Source organism: Dioscorea cayenensis, chromosome 9, assembly GCF_009730915.1.
Source record: "Dioscorea cayenensis subsp. rotundata cultivar TDr96_F1 chromosome 9, TDr96_F1_v2_PseudoChromosome.rev07_lg8_w22 25.fasta, whole genome shotgun sequence".
Lineage (NCBI taxonomy): Eukaryota > Viridiplantae > Streptophyta > Magnoliopsida > Dioscoreales > Dioscoreaceae > Dioscorea > Dioscorea cayenensis.
Window position 1 is genome coordinate 17,810,704 of NC_052479.1, and position 19,536 is coordinate 17,830,239.

At 35.0% G+C, this 19,536-nt stretch overlaps 1 protein-coding gene across 1 annotated transcript; it reads left to right on the forward strand.

Moving 5' to 3' along the window:
* The first annotated feature begins 6,514 nt into the window (after positions 1-6,514).
* On the forward strand, positions 6,515-7,309 carry LOC120268549. Its single transcript, XM_039275895.1, has one exon. The coding sequence runs from the start codon at positions 6,515-6,517 to the stop codon at positions 7,307-7,309; it is 795 nt and encodes a 264-aa protein (XP_039131829.1).
* Positions 7,310-19,536: the final 12,227 nt, after the last annotated feature.

Below are 19,536 nucleotides of genomic sequence, written 5' to 3' on the forward strand. Positions count from 1 at the left end.
GGAGATTCTAAAAGAGGTATGAGCTATTTTTGGGACATTGAGGCATCTATATAAGCTATCTTGTTTTGAGATTTTAGGTGACACAAAAGCTAGAGATACTGTGGGCACTAAACAATTTAGAGAAAGTAGTGATCTTTATTTGTAAGTGTGAGTGAAAAGTGTTTGTACTTATGTATTTCACCTTTTTTAGTGGATTGTTTATCTATAGGCTTGTCCCCCCAGAAGTAGGTGAGTTGATGTTGAACTGGGTTACCAATTTCATATGTTTCATTTTGTTTGGTTTGTTTGAGATTTGTATGAGTGTTTGAGTGTTTTCTAAACCCAAAAGCTACACTAACAAAACTAACAAATGGTATCAGAGCGAGTTACTGTATTCACTTTGGTTTCAAAGTCGGCGAGATCCTATCAAGTTCCATTGATGTGCGGAAGGGAAGAAGCATCTGTCACATAACCACCATAGCTCAATGGATCCAATTATCCATATTGGAAGGCACCTATGAAGGCTTTCATCAAATCCATTGATGAGGGTACATGAATAGCCATGGAAGAAGGTTGGTCTCCTCCAATTCAAGTTGATGAAGATAAGAACAAGACTATGAAGAAGAGAAGTAACTGGAGTGCAGAAGATATGCATAAAGCTAATGCAAATAGGAAGGTTCCCAATGCAATCTTTGGCTCCTAATGCAATCTTTAGAGGAGTTGATGAGAACTACTTCAAATATGTGGCAACTTGTGGGTGCACTAAAGAAGCTTCGAAGATTCTTTAAACTACCCATGAAGGTACAAAATGATAACTGGCAAGATGAAGACGAAGGAGATAATGAAATTATTTTTCCATTAAGAAAGCTGCACAAATGATAACTGCAATACGAAGTATTCTTTTCTTACGATGAGCATTTCTTTTCTCAGATTTTATTGGTAATACATGTGATTTTGTGTTCTTTTGTGCATGTAGGGTTATGGCACCAAATGTAGAAGAAAGAAGCCAAAGTAGATTGCGAATGCATTTTTGTTGATGGAATCTTGAAGTGAACACATGAGAAGACACAAGTTGTGCTCAAAGACATATGAGTGTGCGCCAACCTCCATTATGCTTGATGGAATATGTAAATTGGAGGGACACAAAGGCAATCGCTCTCATGTTTTCTGACTTGTGCAAGACTAGCAAGATCTTCGTCAATGTTATCCCTTATTGAAGAAGCGATGCAATCTTCGACATATACGTGTGCCCGTTTATGCTGCCTCGATGAAAAGTGTGGATTCAGAAATGTTTTTGGCAGAGTACCGCAGCAGGCACTGTAGCAAATCATTTGTTGGAATTTATTGTAGCAGTTACTGTTTAAAAGCCGCTGAAAAACCAAGTTCTGCAGATTCACATGGGCGTGTGGAAATTCCACATGCCTGTGTGGATTCCCGATTCTAACACTATATAATGCTGCGATTCAGCCTTATTTGAGAATCCTCTTTTCCATCTTTTCTCCGTCTTTTCCCCAACTTTGGAGAGGCTTGCGACTAGGGTTTAGAGGGGCTTTGGCATGGTTTTTGGAGTGGTTCTACAACCATCGACACCGCATTATTTTTGAAGAGAGTTATTGGGGAAGCTTTAGTCGGCACCAATCCGGCGAGGTGTGCCCTAGGCTTGATGAGGGAACCTTTGAAAAGGATGAGGCTACTTCACAAGACCATCGATACGAATACCAAGGGGGTTTTACTCATGGATTGTATCTCTTTACTTTCAATTTTATTATTGATTGTATCTTGCCCAACGGAGAGCTAAACCCCTAGTGGGTACTTGGGCTTGTAAACCCTAGGGTTTAGAGGGGCTTTGGCATGGTTTTTGGAGTGGTTCTACAACCATCGACACCGCATTATTTTTGAAGAGAGTTATTGGGGAAGCTTTAGTCGGCACCAATCCGGCGAGGTGTGCCCTAGGCTTGATGAGGGAACCTTTGAAAAGGATGAGGCTACTTCACAAGACCATCGATACGAATACCAAGGGGGTTTTACTCATGGATTGACCTTTTATTATGCTTTCTTTAATTGATGGTTTTAATTGAGTTCCAATCTTGAATGCTTGTTGAATGATTTCTCCCTTAGAGTGACGCTAGGGTTGAGAGTCTACATTGATAGTCCTTGTGAGTGATTGACACACCATGAGGGTTAGAAAAATCAAGATTAGAGAGGGTGAGGGTGAGTTGAGAGGTAGCGGAGCGTCCCCTTTTCCCTTTATTGTGTTTAATCATACCTCCGTTCTCCAAGAGTTCTTTACTGTTACAATAGAGTAAAGTGCTAAGAGAAGAACTCCGCTAGGGCTTAGTTACACGAGCAACGGAGTGAAGCGTTGAAGTAATCCTTAGTGTTGGGGCTTAATTGTGACTAGGGTTCTTTCGCCTAGACCAACGGGTTAAACCTATATTAGAGAATATGATTTATCACTTGGAATCCTCAGAGCTTCTTGCAACTATTCACAGTGTGAGGTGTTGAGACTGATTGATTTCTTCACCGGGGCATAGTGTAGAGTTAGTCACGGTTGACCTTAGGTTTGCAACCATGTATTTTAGGATTTCCACAACTCGTTAAACATCAATTAAGAGACATAATAGCTGGCCTTGCACTTGAAGCAAGGGGGAGCAATGTCCAAGTGCCTCACTTTCTATCGATATCCTTTTCTCTCATATTATTGCGCCTCTCTTTCTTATTTTCTTTATTCCTTTTCATATTGATTTTGTTCACACCACTATCGATTCATCTTCACTTTAGTTAAGTAGCAATCTATGTGTTTCTGATCACTATTTCGTATGGATTCGACTACCCACTCACCGGGGTATTATTACTTCGACAAACTCTTGCACTTGCGGGTCACACATAAGGGGTGTGTCAACAACATGATCCGAAAATACAAGACAGAAGGCAAGAAATTCAAGAGAAAAGATCTCCTTAATGAAAAAAGGAAGAAGCTAAAGAGCATCAAAAGAAGATCAAGTATAGTGAATATGGTGGCTTTGGATATTATCAAGTCGAGTGTGCTAACACTCTTAAGAAGAGAGGAAAATCACTCAATGCCAAATGGAGCTATGATTCAGGTGGAAGCACGGAGAAAGAAAATGAAGAAAATCTAAGCAACCATCATATCTTTTTCCCAGCTGTGATGAATGGAGTAGCAGACTTCGATAGATCTAAACCTATTGCAGAATATGTTGCAACATCAGTTACAATATCTTATGAAACTGACAATGAATATAATGAGGTAACTCAAAAATATCTTCTTATAAATTATAAACTTATGCAGATCAAATTTAATGAGAAGATCTTACAAAACAAACTCCCGAAGGAAGAGTTAGGTAAATGTAAAGGAAAGTTGAGCCATGCTGAGAAGATTTCAGACTCCATGAAAGGTAGAGCCAAGCTTGGTGAAATCTTATCAGTTGGAAGATCAAGCAAAAATCGATCAAGTATAAAGACAAAAACTTAGGAGTTATTTTTGTCAAGTTAACTGCTCAACATAAAGAGAAGCAAGTAAAAGCATGGGAAGAGCACAGAAGAGAAGTGCCTACATGTTTTCATTGTGGAGGGATAGACCACATAAGACCTAAATGCAACAAATTGAAAGAAGACTTGGAGAATGAAAGAATGGTTGGACAATAAACAGCCAGTTATCAAAAATAAAGTTAGAGAAAAGACTATTGTGATAAAGAAGCTATGGATATGAAAAAAAGAAGTGCCTAGAAAAGATGTAGAGTGCTCCAGTTCAGATCAGAAGATGATAGAAGTAATGATGAATCAGAGGTGTACAACACCATGTTACAACCAACAATGCATTGACCAAGGACCTGGTAAGTCACCGAGTAAAACACCCCAACGAGTGAGGGGTTCTTTTAGAAGAATTTGTTCTTGAAGAAGAACAAAGACAAAATCTAACAAAGCATGAGAAATAAAAAGTTGGGCCGACATGCTCGTATGACTTCAGAAGAGACAAAGATTGCGATGCAGGTAGAAGAGAAAGAAGACATCAATTCTGGTGGAAGTCCATCAGTGGGGAAATAATTGATAAGTGCTTGTGTGTTAAGAATGAGAAGTGTTCTTTCCTTACAATGAGCATTACTTTTATCAGGTTTGAGCGCTAATACATGTGTATTTGTGTTCTTTTGCGCATGTAGGGTTGTGAAGCTAAGTATTAAGAAAAAAAGCCAAAAGTAGATCGTGAATGCACTATTTGGTAGAATCTTGGAAGGAACAAATGCGAAGATACAAGTAGGGCTCTAAGATACGGGAATGTGTGCCAACCTCCATGTATTCAAGTCGTTACAATGAGTTGGAGGGGCACGAAGACAGTCACATTTGCGTATCCTGACTAGTGCATTGATAGCAAGATCTTCACCAACGAGGCTTTTGATTGAAGAAGAGTTGCAATCTACGCCATAAACGTGTACTCATTTATGTTGCCTCGATGAAAAGTGTGGAATTGGGAGTGTTTTCGGTGGAGTACTGTGGCAAGACACTGTAGCAGTTACTGTTCACAGCCGGCCGAAAATCATATTTCCAGAGAATCCACACGGGTGTGTGGAAATTCCACAGGCACGTGTGGAAAATCCACAGGCACGTGTGGAAAATCCACATGGGCGTGTGGATGCCTGATTCCAGCCCTATTTAAGCCTTGATTCAGCTTGATTTTGGGGATCTTCTTTCCCCATTCTCTCCAACTTTTCTCCATCTATTGAGAGTCCGTCGGCTAGGGTTTTGAGAGGCTTTTGGCACATCTTTGGAGTGGTTCTCCGGATTTAACACCGCGCTTCGCTTGGAAAAAGGTTATTGGGGGAGTTTTCGTCGGCACCGATCTGGCGAAGTATGCCCTAGGCCGGACAAGGGGACCTTTGGAGAAGATGAGGCTACTCCACAAGACCATCGACACAAATACCGAGGTGGTTTTCCTATGGATTGCTTATCTTTACTTTCGATTTCATTGTTGATTGTATTGTGCTCCATAGAGAGCTAAACCCCCTAGTGGGTACTTGGATTTTATAAACCCTAGGATGTCATTGTTTCATTGACTTTCCATTATGCTTTCCTTAATTGATGCTTTTATTTGAGTTCCAATCTTGAATGCTTGTTGAATGATTTCTCCCTTAGAGTGACACTAGGTTTAAGAGTCAATATTGGTAATCTTTGTGGATGGGTGACACGCCATGAGGGTTAGACAAAGCTAGATTGGAAAGGGTTGAGAGGGTGAGTCGAGAGATAGCGGAATGTCCATTTTCTACTCTGGTGTGATTTATCCTACCTCCATTTCCTAGAGTTCTTTGTGGTTACAATAGAGTGAAGCGCTAAGGGATGAACTCCGCTGGGGCTTAGTTGCACTAGCAACAGAGTGAAGCCTTGAAATGAATTTAGTATCTGGGGTTTAATTATAATTAGGGGTCTTTCGCCTGGACCAAAAGTTTAGATCTACACGTAGGAATAGAGTTTATCACTTGGAATCCCTAGAACTCCATGCAATTTTGTGCAGTGTGAGGTGTTGAGACTGAGCGATTTCTCCATCGGGACACAGTGTAGGGTTAGTCACGATGGACCTTAGGTTTGGGACCGTGTGCTTTAGGATTTCCACGACTAATTGAGCATTAATTAGGAAGTATAATGGCAGGTCTTGCACTTGAAGCATAAGTCTTAGGGGGAGCATTGTCCGAGTAACCTATTTCTATCGATTGCCTTACCTCTCACTTACTTGTGCTTCTCATTCTTGTTCCTTTTATTTATGTTTACATCACATCTTATCAACATTTTCATTATTCATCTTCACTTGGTTAAGTAACAATTTAGGTATTTTTATTCCCTACTCTCTGTGGACAAGATACCCCACTCACTTGGGATTTATTACTTTGACAAACTCGTGTACTTGTGGGTCACACGCAAGGGGTGTTGTCAATAACCCAAAGGTCTTTCAAAAGTTCCTTTTTCCCATTCACCTCAAGATGCTAAAACATCTCAAAAAATTGAAGTTAAAGCAGGTACATCTTCAAAGGGTGTGCCCACTTGTGTTATGCCCTAGATGATCTTCTCAGATGGGTGCGTAAGTCATTTCCAGGAGCATACATTGCTCAAAGATCTGGGGAAGATAAAAGAGTTGTTGCAACAACAAGAGCAATAGAAGTGAATTTAGACGATCAACAGGCTGTAGGTGGAGATGGACCAAAAGAAATTACAGGAGAATTTGCTCTAGTAGATGCGTAAAAAGATGTTGATGTTGATAGTTTAGATAGTTCATCTGAAAACATTACCACAGGATGTGAAGAAGAGGTTGTTGCTATTTCAAGTGAAGTTCTAAGAGATATTCACAACCACACAAATGTTCCTAAGGACACAGAACATGTTGCTACAACAACAGACAGTGCACATAGCTCTAAGGATATCTCAGTCAGTGAGCACCTTTCCAAGATTTCTGGAAAAAGGAAAATAGAGTCAGAGAAGAATCCCTAGAAGAAGAAGGTTGCAAATAATCCTAAGAGGAGGTCATTTATTGATGAAGAAACTAGGCCAAGGCCAAAAAAAGAAATGTACTGAAGCTGCAAATCAGGGGGAGAAGAAGTCATCAACTGCTGAAAGGGGCAAGAAGAAGAAAGCAAGTCAATGTCCTGAAGTTGGCGATGAAGACAAGTTTCTTAATAAAGCATCCAAGAAGAAATTCAAGTCTATTGCTGGGAGAGGAATTGTAGTTGAAAGTGTGATTGATGAGGCTGCCTTCGAGAATTATGGGTTGATGGAGTTGCTCAAAGAAAGAGGTCTAAAAAAGTCAGCAACATTTGCTGAAAGCTACAGTTTGTCTCTAGTTCAAGAGGTCTACAGCAACCTATCATCATCTGACAAAGGCATCTCTAAAGTTTTCATGCAAGGGAAGTTGATCCCTTTCTCTCCAATGAGTCTAAACCGATTTCTTGAATTTAAATATGAGATAAAAGGAAACTATGATGAAGGGCTTGAACTGAATGAAGATGTTTTGAAAGAGATCACAGGAGGAAGAACAAAGTCATGGGGAGTAGAATCAAGACTTCCGGCCTCTATACTCATAGCTAAGTATAATGTGTTTTTTGGACTTGGTATTCTTAATTGGCTTCCTACTCCACATAATTCAAGCATAGTGAAGGAGTTGACACTTTTACTATTTGCTATTGTGACTAGAAAGAAGTTTAATATGGGAAGATTGATCTTCCAAAATGTTGTGAAGGAAGCTGATTGCACAAGCTTCTCAATATTACTAAGTTACCCTCCTCTACTGCCGCAGTACCTGTTGCAACACTGGATACATCTCATGAAGTAAGAAACAATCACAACAATAAAGAAGCTAAAGATTTCTTATAAACTATTTACCTCAGGTAAGAAAATTGATTTACCTGTAGGAAGAGTGTCACCACCACTACCACCAATAGTAGAAGATGCTGAAGGGTTAAGTTTAATTGTTTAAGAAGAATATGGAAAGCTTTTGAAGGAGTAGTTAGAAGACTTGGAGAGGAGGCAATGATCACTTTCTACAGAATTATTCATCATTGCCAGACAGAAGCATATGATTTTTTCTTGCCTCGGAACTCTTATGAAGAAGACAGGGGGAGTTGATGAGCAAGAGTCATGAAGACAAGGGGAGTTGCAGAAGCAGGTGTAACATTACTTGCAACAACTAGTAAAGACTTTGGCATTAATTTTGTCACAAAGGGTGGAGAACTTGCTTCCTCCAGACTGTTTTGTTTTCTATTCAAGTTTTTGGACTTGTCGTTCTTTTGCTTTTTGGTTCATTTGTCTCTTTGGACAAATTTTATTTTCATCGGCTTTTTATACTTAATTGTATTTGTCTCACTGGTTGCAGTACGTAAAATTTTTTTTAGTAATCTGTAAGCAACTAGAATATGTACTTGTGTCAGTCCTATTTTTTCCTTACTCGAGTCGATGTTGTAATAGGAAATTGTAACAGTGTCAGTCTAGTCTATGCCCCGGTTAATGTTGTAATAAGAGTCAGTCTGGGAGCAGAAACTGCTGTGTCAAATTATGGCAAAGGGTGAGATTGTTAGTGCAAAAGCACTTTAATTGGCATGATTTGACACAAAGTCAAGGTGGCGTTGAAACCTTTGTGACGTGGCATAAATAATGACATGGGAAGCATGGTAACGAGGCAAGGAGTCTTGGATTGGAAGTAAATATCTTTGGAGATCTTGGTGGAGCTATTTTCGGTTTGTGTTACAACTTGAAAGCAAGATCTTATCAAAGACTATATTGAAGAGATTTGATTGAAGACTAAATAATGATGAATGCTAATTGAATAAATGCCTATCAATGGTATGATTGAAGACAATTGAAGGTATGATTTGAAAAAACTTAATAAGTTTGATTGAAGATTATTATGGGTATGATTGGAGAGATACCTATTATTGGTATGATTTGCATAATTGATAAAGATCTATTTTTGGGAAGATTTGAAGGCCAAACTTGGGTGAATTGAAGATCACACTTGGATAGTTTCATGAAAACGCACAAAGTTGTGCCCCCATTGTGAGGGTATTGCGTGGTGAGGAACTGAGGAGGTAGGCTAGTTGTTGGTAGTTAAGATCAAGAGATTTGGTTGCCTTGACTCGGACTAAGCATAACCAAGAGGTTGATGGGTGTTGAGGTCACTTGGCAACGGAACCAAAACTCAGTCAAGTCAGCAGTCAAGGCCATGTTGCAAGTTGAGTTTTAACAGGAGTTGCAACAGGTAATTTTGGAAGGTTCTAAAATTAATAGCCACGGAGACTCTAAAAGAGATATGGGTTATTTTTTGAGGCGTCTATATAAGCAATCTTGCTCTAAGATTGTAGGTGACACAAAAGCTAGAGATAGTGTGGACACTAAACAATCTAGAGAAAATAGTGATTTTTATTTGTGAGTGTGAGTGACAGAGTGTTTGTACTCATATATTTTTACCTATTTTAGTGGATTATTTATCTCCAGGGTTGGTTCGCTAGACGTAGGCGAGTTGACACTGAACTGGATTACCAATTTCATGTGTCTCCTTTTGTTTGGTTTGTGTAAGATTTCTATGAGTGTTTGAGTGTTCTCTAAACCCACAAACCACACTGATGGAACTAACATATGTCCCTAGAATTCAAATCTAGGGATATCTTACAATGGCCATTAGATGTAAATTTAATAGCTACTGTCCATTCATGTACAGTGTCTAGTATTTAATAGAACTCAATAATACTAATTATAACAGTACCAAAGGATAGTAAATAACTCTACACACTATCTGATAAATAGAAATTGTTGAATCATGATTTAATAGCTGCCATCAAACCTATCTAGATTTTAAAAAAACCAATGATGCGCATAGAAAGAATATGATGTTATTTTACTTGGTTTTGTTAAGTGATTCAATGTAATACATTGCACCAAATATATATATATATATATATATTCCACGTGTTAATTCTAAATTACTTTTGCAAAAACAACAAAATTTATAAGAAACCTGCAATTATAAATTTAAATAAACAACTATAGAACTTTATGCAAATATGAAAAATTACATGGAGATTTAAAAGTATGCTTATTTTTAAAATAATAAAAATATCGATAGCTGCATAATACTCTTATTTATTAAAATTAATTTTAAATCACTAATAAAAGAATACTTGAACTAAAATTTTTTATATAAAAGTAAATTAATATAATCATCATTATGTTTAAGAATATTTAAGAATATAATTTTTTTAATAAAAATAATCCATATTTAGTAAGAAAAAAATATAGATAGCTGCATAATACGCTTATTTTTAAAAATACTAGGCATTCTCCCAGGCTTCACATCAAAGTTTTTAAAATTGTGAGGGGTTTTGAAATAATATCATGTATAAAAAATAATATAATTAAACAACTCCTAAAATGAAAACTGTTATATATCTTGGATTTCAAAGGTCTTATGGATATTTATTGAACAAATAAATAAGTATATTTAAAGTTTTTCAATTATTAATATCATAAATAATATAAAAAAATTAAATGCAATAAAAAAAAACTTAAATTGTTCCTTGAATCATTCTGGGAACAGATTATACATCTACTTTAATAGTATGTATAGATTTAAGAACATTAAGTTTGCCATTATAAATTAAATAGTGAAATTTTCAAAATAATAGAGTTTACATTATATTAGGCTGTAATCATAATAAGGTTAGAACTGTCAACCTCAATTAAATAGGTTTCAAAATAATTCAACTTGGAAAATTAATTAAAACGATTATATGAAATGCTTTTAGTTGAAATTTTAATACAAATTGATTAAATGATTATATGTATATATATATATATAAATACACAATTCTGCAAAACTATTTCATTTTCCTTTTTTTTTATGTATAAATTTATAAATTACTTAAGATTCACGGAGATGATGAATAAAATTTTAAGTTTGTTTTGAAAGCAAATAAACAAACATTGAGTTTTGTCAAGTTAAGAACTTCAGATGACTTGATGGCACTTTTCCCATTTATGTTAATTTTATAAATTATATTTATGATGTAAAATTAAAGAAAATGGTGAAGTGATTCGAGGTGATGGTTTTTTTTTAGGGAAAAATACTTATAAGTTCTCGTTTAGTCCTTTTGACTTTTCCATATTCTCATATTCCATTAGGTCCCTCATATTTTCAGTCAAATTTTTTTAGGCCATGGTGGTATTTCGGTCAGTTAAGTGAGTGGAAAATGTCACAATTACCCATGTGAGATGAAAAAACAAAAAGTTGATGAAGTTTCCCTCCAAGTCTTGTCACATTAAATGTGATGTGTGGTCATGTCTTTTTTTAAAGCTTCTTAGTCAGAACTTTTGCCTTTTTCACTTTTCTTCTTCTCATTCTTCTTGAACTTCTTCTTTTTCATCTTGTTTGGGTTGCCGATGGAGAATATCAACACTTCAACAACTTTTTTTCCTCGTTTGGGTTGTCAGTGGAGAATATCAACACTTGAACTACTTCTTTTTCATCTTGTTTGGGTTGCCAGTGGAGAATACCAACACTTCAACTTCTTCTTTTTCATCTTCTTTTTCAACATGTAAGTTTGTTCTTTTGTTTCTTCTTCTTAATTTTTTCGTAGTTGTGGAATCTTACAAACTATTGGAAATTTCATGTAGGTGTCTTCTTCTTTTTCTTCTTCCTCTTCTTTTTCTTCTTCTTTCGTAGTTGAAGAATCTTACAAACTATTTAAAATTTCATGTAGGTGTCATCAACAATGAAAATTTTCTATGTTGTTGTGCGATACAAAGCAGAAGGACATGTACTTCAATTCACGGTCTTAAGCTTATAGGAGACAGCCATGAGTGAGATATGTGCGTGTTGGGCCCTGGATGTTTCTCAAGTGAGAGTGAAGTTCGTGACACCTAACTCGTGCAAAACGCTTTACTCAATTGAGTCTAACGAGGGTTTTCAATGCATGTGCATATATACCATACTTTCAACAAATTTGTCATGGACATCACCATTGAGGAAGTGAGTTAGTCTGCAGATGGAAACTCGGGCTTCTTGTTCTCATCGTAAAACAACAATGCCTACAATTATTGGTTACTTTTCATTTATGTGTTACTGTATATTAGACATCTTTCCCGTGTATTACAATCATTCCCTGTGTATTATTAGTTGTTATTGTCTATTAATTAACGTTCGTGTGTATTTCATGTGATTTTTGTTTATTGGCACGTACGGAGTCCTCAACTTCGAAATGACAATGGTGACTGCATGCTCCATAAGGTTATTCTCCATATACACCTACAAATATTTTCCATGTAGTGTCATTTATTACTGTGAATTTATGTGTGTTTGCGTGTACTTTTTTTAAGTTCCTGTGTAATATATTTTGTTCTTCTGTACGATATGCATTACTGTGTAATAAATTTGGTGTGTATTGTGTTCATCTGCAAGTTTAAACTTATGAATATGCATGCCAACAAACACGAACAATCAAATAGGCGGGATACACACCTATGCCCTGAAATACTTAAGAATGTTGAACAAATTGTTAAGGATAGTCATTTTCTGAGGATAGACTGATCCACAAAAGATAAGTACAAAGTCATTGAAAACCAGTCAATCTCTAGTTTCGGGGTTGTTCTTGTAGAAGATGAGAAGTACATGGCCTACCAAACAAGCATGTATGTGCTACGATCATGCAAACAGACACGAATGTGCATTGTTACGTAAAAACTTCACTGACGACAAGCGTGAGCTCCGAATTCAGCTGCCAATTTCAAAGAAAGGCCCTGGACGTCCAAGAAAGAAGAGAATCGATTCACAATCCTTCGATATCTTCGATTTATATTATAGCTGGTGCCATCAACCAGGTCATAACTGTAGATCATGTAATGCAGTCATAGTGGACTAAGTGGGCTATCCATACTGTGAGAGGATATTATTTGTTTTTATTTTTGCCACGAACTGTGTATGCTTTGATGTTGTTATGTAGTTGACTGGGTACCTGTGTATTAATTCCCTTTTTTATGTATTGTTTCCGTTTTCTGTGTAGTAATTTCATTTCTTGTGTATTATTTCTGTTGAGTGTGTAGTAGTTTTATTTTCTGTGTATTATTTCCGTTTGGTGTGTGTTATTTCTTTTTACTGTGTATTGAGTCTGTTTCCTGTGTATTACTTTCTTTTGGTGTGTACTATTTATGTTTCCTATGTATTGTCTGTATTTTTCCTATTACGCATTTTATTTGATGTGCATCATATGCTGAGTACATTTCGGATTTACGACCAATTTTGTAATTACAAACAGCAATATCAGTCACTTACAAACAACAAAAATAATGACAAGTAATAATATGGATACTGATTTATCTCAGGTTCGACGTTTAAGTCTACATCTGTCTCCTCCATTATGTATAACACACCATTAAAATTAAGAAAAACCTAATTTATATAGTTAGTAAACATATATATATATATAAAGCTGCGGCTATTAGCTCAAGTGCTAGTGAAACTCGCTTTATAGGGGGCTCGTAAAGCCTTTATAATCCAAAGATATAAGCCAAGGTCTAGGTCCAAGAGAAGAAAGACAGACTTTTTAAGCCACTTACCCGAAAATAGTAGACAACGGGATAAAACAAAGTTCTCCTATGGAAGAGAAAAGGAAAGAGCAACGAGAGCTATGATGTGAGGTTAGACTGTCCATCGAGCGTATACAATATCGATCAAAATCGAATTCAGCTGCAAAGAAAAAGGCCTTTGAACTCTCGCTATATATATATATTTACATAGAACAATTTTTCAAAATTATAAAAAAATAAAAACTAAATTACAAATTCAATAATTCTTCAAAATTGTAGAAAAGCTTAATGTATATTTTGGATTTTTTTTATGAACAACTGTTAGATATGCAATGAAGTTTTTTTTTTATGAAGTTGAATAAATTATAATTTCATTAAAAAAATTATAAAAAAAGCAAGATAGCATGACATGAAGAAAACAAAAAAATTAGGATAGATCATTAATAGTGATTGATATTCTTACAAAATAAAATACATTTTATTAATCAACTTGAAAACCATTCCATTAATTATTTATAAAATAATAATTAAATATTATTTAAAAATATTTTAATCTTTAAAGAAAATTAAAATGCTATAAATTTTTAAAAAAAAATTTAAATTTATTATCTTCAAAATAAAAAAAACCAAAGTTTCAAATTCAATTTTTAACAAAATAATAATAATAATAATAATTAATTAATAATAACAATAAATTACATGTTATTTTCATCATTTCAACATGTTGACAAGATGGGGGAAGTCGAGTTTCATGTGTCTGAGATGAAGGGCATTATTGTAATTTTCTATCCCACTTAACATCTATATTGCCTCTGTTAAATGTAAATGGACTAAATAATAAATAAAACAAAAAAGAGGGACCTATAAAAAAACCTAATAATTGTAAGGATTTATTGGAATTATACAAACTATGGAGTGATTTTTTTGAGTATACATGACTCTTAAAAGAAAAACAAAAACGAAAAAAACTTTAGAAAGAGGAAAGTCAACCCACTTTGCTCATAAAACCAAATTTAGCAAAAATCATGCTTCTATAATCTTTTTCTATCCTTAATTTTTATCATTTGCAGTCATAACGGCACCATTTGAGCTTATGATTGCTTCTCCACATGAGTATTTTGTACAATATACTATTTTATGGTTGAATCTAACGCGGTAAAATTAGTTACTTACTTTAACAAATAAGCATGAGTGATTGTCAAAGTAACAACGTCATTATTAAAGTGAAAGATTGTGTCAGCTATTTTTATTTCTAAAATTATTATAAAATTTAACATACATAAGGAAATAGAAGAACTTGTATTGCACATGAATTATGTCCATAAAATTAAGTATAAGTAATTTTGAAAATAGTTATGAAATAAATTTCTTAGTAATTATTTAGTTAAGATATAATTATGACTAGTAAGCTGGTCATTGAATAATCAAAAGTGAATCTAGATGCAAAAGAGATTTTTCAATAGAACTTTCCATCTCTAATCAGTTGCTGTAGAAATAAATTTGAAAAAAAAAAAAGCTCTAAATCATAGCTGATAATTCACATAGTAGTCCATTTTAAAAATTCTCTATCTTAGCCCAAACATGATAACTGAATTATCAAATTTAATCGCCTTGTCATAAAAATTCTCTATCTTAGCCCAAAACATGAAACTCTTCAAGTATATAGCCAACAAACATTATCCGATATACTCCGGCATCAATAGAAGAAAGGTATAATACCCTAGTTGGTCCTCTCTACTTTTTCTCTCTCTTCACTTTTTGGTCCTCTACTCAAAATGCCCCGACAAATCCTCTACTTTGAAAATGTGCCCACTTGGTTAAAAATTCTCCGAACGGTCCCTCTACTTTTTAGATAATGCCCTACTGAGTCCCTCTAAATGGGCACATTTTTTAAAATAGAGGGACCCCGGTTGAGCACTTTTAACTAAGCAAGTGAGCACATTTTTCAAAAAGTAGAGGGACCAGTAGGGAGCATTTACAGAAAGGGACCAAAAGGAAGAGAGAGAAAAGTACAGGAACTATTTTGGTAATTATACTTAGGAGAAATAGCAACCAAAAGAAATTTGTTTCTTCAAAAGATAGTTGTTATGCCCCGACCCATGGGCCCAGTAGGGATGTGACAATCGCCGTGACAACCCAGGAGAGTATACTCACGACTCAACCCTCGAGTAACCGCATGGGGCGACCAAACATGAAATTCTCACAATCCTAAATATAAAAATCACAAGCGAAATATCCAATACTCACGAGGTACAAAAATAGACATAGGAAGCTACACACTTGACAACAAAGTGAGAGAAAAATCAAAAGTTAACATAAGACATCATACATCTCAGTTGACCTATGAATTAGCCAATTATACTTAATTTTCAAAACCCAATAGTGCTAATGGATCCATGAGATGCTATCACAATGCAAGTATGTTAAGAGATATAAATACACTAGACCATAGATAAAGGAAGAGGAAAACTACAAGCCATGACCAGCACTCCACTCACGCATCGCCTTTAGAACTTGAAATCTAAAGGGAAGAGAGAGAGGGTGGGCAACCTAAAATACTCAGTGAGTGGATTAGCACATGACTAAAAGAATATAAAAACAAGACTAAGTGTTTCGAGTGTAATTTTCCAATAACAACAAACAACAACAAAGTAGTAAACTCGAATAATCAAAGCCAAAGTATAGGTTTTTCACAAGTGTAGGGAAAAGCCTCGAAAGCTTTGCTAAGTATAAAGAAAATACAAATATGGAAACCTCAAAAAGAATATAGAAATCTCCACATGATCGAATAAAAGTTCCCAACACTCACAAAAATATCACGTTTCAAAGTTATAAGCATAGAAGCATAAATTATTTCTCAAATCACAAATTTACATTACTACCCCCAATGGTCTAGAAAACCCTTCAAACCTTCATATTTGTAGTGGCTAGGTTCAAAAAGTCATCAAAGGTAATCATGCCCTTGACATTGACCCATCAATTCACTGTGTGGTGACTCTGGCTCTTCCGATGATTATCCAATCAGGGTCCTACACTCCCTCTTGAATTAGTCAAACAAAGATCAGCCACTCTATCATGGCCTCGCAGCAGAGTTAGGGCCAGTGAAGACCGCCTACTACGGGTAGAATACCACCATGCAAAACAATGCAATACATGCATCTCAACACATAGTCCATAACTAGGATAACAATCAAATATCAAAAATCCACATCATTCCATAATCATCCATGCTAGAAGCATGACAAAATAATCAAAGCCTCACAAATTAATTCACCACGAATATAAGTATAAACATAACATTTACAATCAAACGTCAACCTTCTCAGTATGAATTAGTAAGGCAGTAATTCATTTTCAAATCGATCATGGAGCATGAAAATTTTCATCAAATATCAAGGGTTTCCTGGTATAAATTAGTAACAAAGAAGTTCTTCTCAAAACAACCAACAACTCATATTAAGTACAATAGAAACACGAATAAATATCAAATCAAATAAAACAGACATTGGAATCAAATTCTCTTTAGAAATGTGCAACAACATAACCCACTCACAACTTTGGCAATTTACAATTCTCCGATGCTCTAATCTTCCGCCTGCTCCCAGCCTCTAGGTGAGTTGTCACCTTCTAGCCTAAACAATCACACACATGCAACAACAAACATTAAACAAAACCAACTAAACAAAACCAACTAAACAAATGAAACTCTAGGTTTCAATAACGAATAACCCTAAACCAACCCTAGGTTAGCTCAAAGCTAGGCTCCAAGATTTTCAATAAACTCCTAATGTTTTTGAGGCTTCACTCTAAACCAAAAATTCAAAGAATCACTCAAAGCTTGCCGAACTCATGTAATTCTATAGTAACAAAAGAACCTAACAAAGCCAAGGATCATGGATACAACAATTCAAGAAGCAACAACAATCTAAAATTAAACACTTTACTTCTCAAAGCAATGATCAACAAGAAAGGCCAATGATGAACCAACACCCAACTCAAGATTCATCATTCTTTAACAACAAAGGCAAACCAAAAGTGAAGCTTACCTCAAAGATGCAGATGATCACCAAGGATGGATCATAAGCTCCAAGGTTGTAATGACAAGCCTAACAATAAACAAGAAGGAGCATCAAGGTTAACCTTTCAATCTAACCACTAAAGCTTAGTCATCCAACAATAGAAAAAGGAAGGAGAGATTACCTAGAGCAAAGAATGGATTCAAGGCTCAAAAACTTGCAAGAGCTAAGCTAGAAACCTCCTCTTCATGTTCCATAGATAGCTCAAGTGAAGAGGAAGAAGGTGGAGGAAGATAGGACCAAAGAGAGTGATAAAGGACTGCCAAAAGAAGGCCAAAAGGCCCTTAAAAGGGGCTAGGTGCACCTCCACGGGAATTGTGCGGGTGTGCGCTAGCGGACGAGGCTCACGGTCCATAGTGGCCCAATTGGGTCTAGCCCGAGATCTACGTCCTGTAGCGACTCCACGACACATGCGACCCAAAGAGAGTGATCATGTGATTCACTCATCAAACTTAGCCTAGAGGGTGAGGCATACATGCACGCCTACCACAACATGAATCAAAGAATGACTCGACACACCCAAAGCAGGTCTCGGGTAACCAACTGACCAACAACTAAGCTTGAACCTCAAATCAAGTCTACACACTCAAAAAAAGACGAAATACCATAATAGCTCTATTGACAACAATCAGAGGTAACTGAATGTTAATTTGAGAAGATCAACAAGGCCAACAAAATCTTAATCCGAGTAATCAACAATATCAAAGTTGATAAACATAAGCATGTAGTCATAGTTCCTTACAAGTATATCATCCACTTTCTTTTATGGTTTTCTCACTTAATCTAAAAGATTATAATGATATCTTCATAACATTCCAATAACAACTCGCAACACTCATAACTTTCAACAAATTTGAACACACATAGGGTTCTCAAACTTAAGCAGTATGAAATGTTTTTCTATTGCTCTCTTTCAAAGAATCTCACTATTAATAATGAACTATGTATTAGATAAAGAAATTTTAATCCGAAAATCTCTCACAAACTTTATTGATATAGATTTCTTGAGGACAAAACTATAATGCCTCAAAATAACACTTTATGATCTTAATGTCGTGACATTAGACACCTTAATTATATCATTTTAAATTAAAAATTCTTAGAGAGTAATTACTTCACCTTATGCACCAACAATATATGATATTATCCATAAATATGACTATAAATATATATTTGCTCCATTAACCTCATTATACACTATGATTCTACATTATTCTTTACAAGACTAAATGAAGAAATAAAATGATGAAATTTCAAATACCATCAACGGAAGACTTACTTTAGTCATTTTTGTAGATTTGTTAAACTGTACTTATCCAAAAACTTACCTTTCATAAAAAGGAATTGTAGAGGTCATATACCTCTTTTTACAAAATCTTCATTAAAAGGATCAATTTTCACACCTAAGTTAAAATGGAGTAACAAATGCTATAATAACTTGAAAAACCAATAGAAAATTTAGAAAAATCTCTCATATAATCTATTTTTGTTTAAATAAGTAATTAAAATCCTTCATAAAATAGTATTATCTTGTATCACTTACTATTTGATTATATGAGTCCATTTATCTTTCAAAAACTCAAATGGTTTCTAACTTATATAGCGAGATCTCAAATACTATTACATGCTATAGAATCAATCTTATACTTTATGGCTTTTTACAAGAACTTTGATTTATGACAATTAAAACTTTTGAAAATTTTCAAGTTACATTTGGCCTCAAAATTACGAGATACACAATATAATCCAAATACTTATTCTAGTTTATATGTTTAAAGTTGCACCACCATAACCTTAGAAGAGTTTGTTTCTAACAATTTAGTCAACAACTTATGGCGGATGATCACTAGATCATGACTTAGATCCTAATAGAAGTTATTAAATATTCATCTCAATTTGATGGGTGTTATTTATAGCAATTACATGATCTTCCCCAAAACTTGATAGGTTGATCACACCTCCTATTGATCAGCCAACAAAACAATTTACATTTGTCCACTCGCATTTGTAATAGATATAAATCACACAATAAACTCTATAACCCATAGACTTTTAGGTAATCAATTTTTCTCTCATATGGATTATTAACCTTATGAGAGATATTCAATCGTACATATGTTTCAAAACCAAGTTTTTGCAAATTCAATTCCTCTTAGCATTTTACTTCCTTTATTGACTTTACTCTTCTCTTTATGTAATCCATACAAAAATTCAAAGGTTTATAAAATCAATGTAGTATCAACTACTCTATAATCTTTAATTATCTTTATGGAGGATTATCCTTATCTCTAATGCCACAATATACAAGAATTTCATTTATAACATATATATGAGATTAACGATACACCCTATATTTAGAATAATCTTTCTTCCTTATGTCTCAATTTACCGTAAAGAAACACATATAATT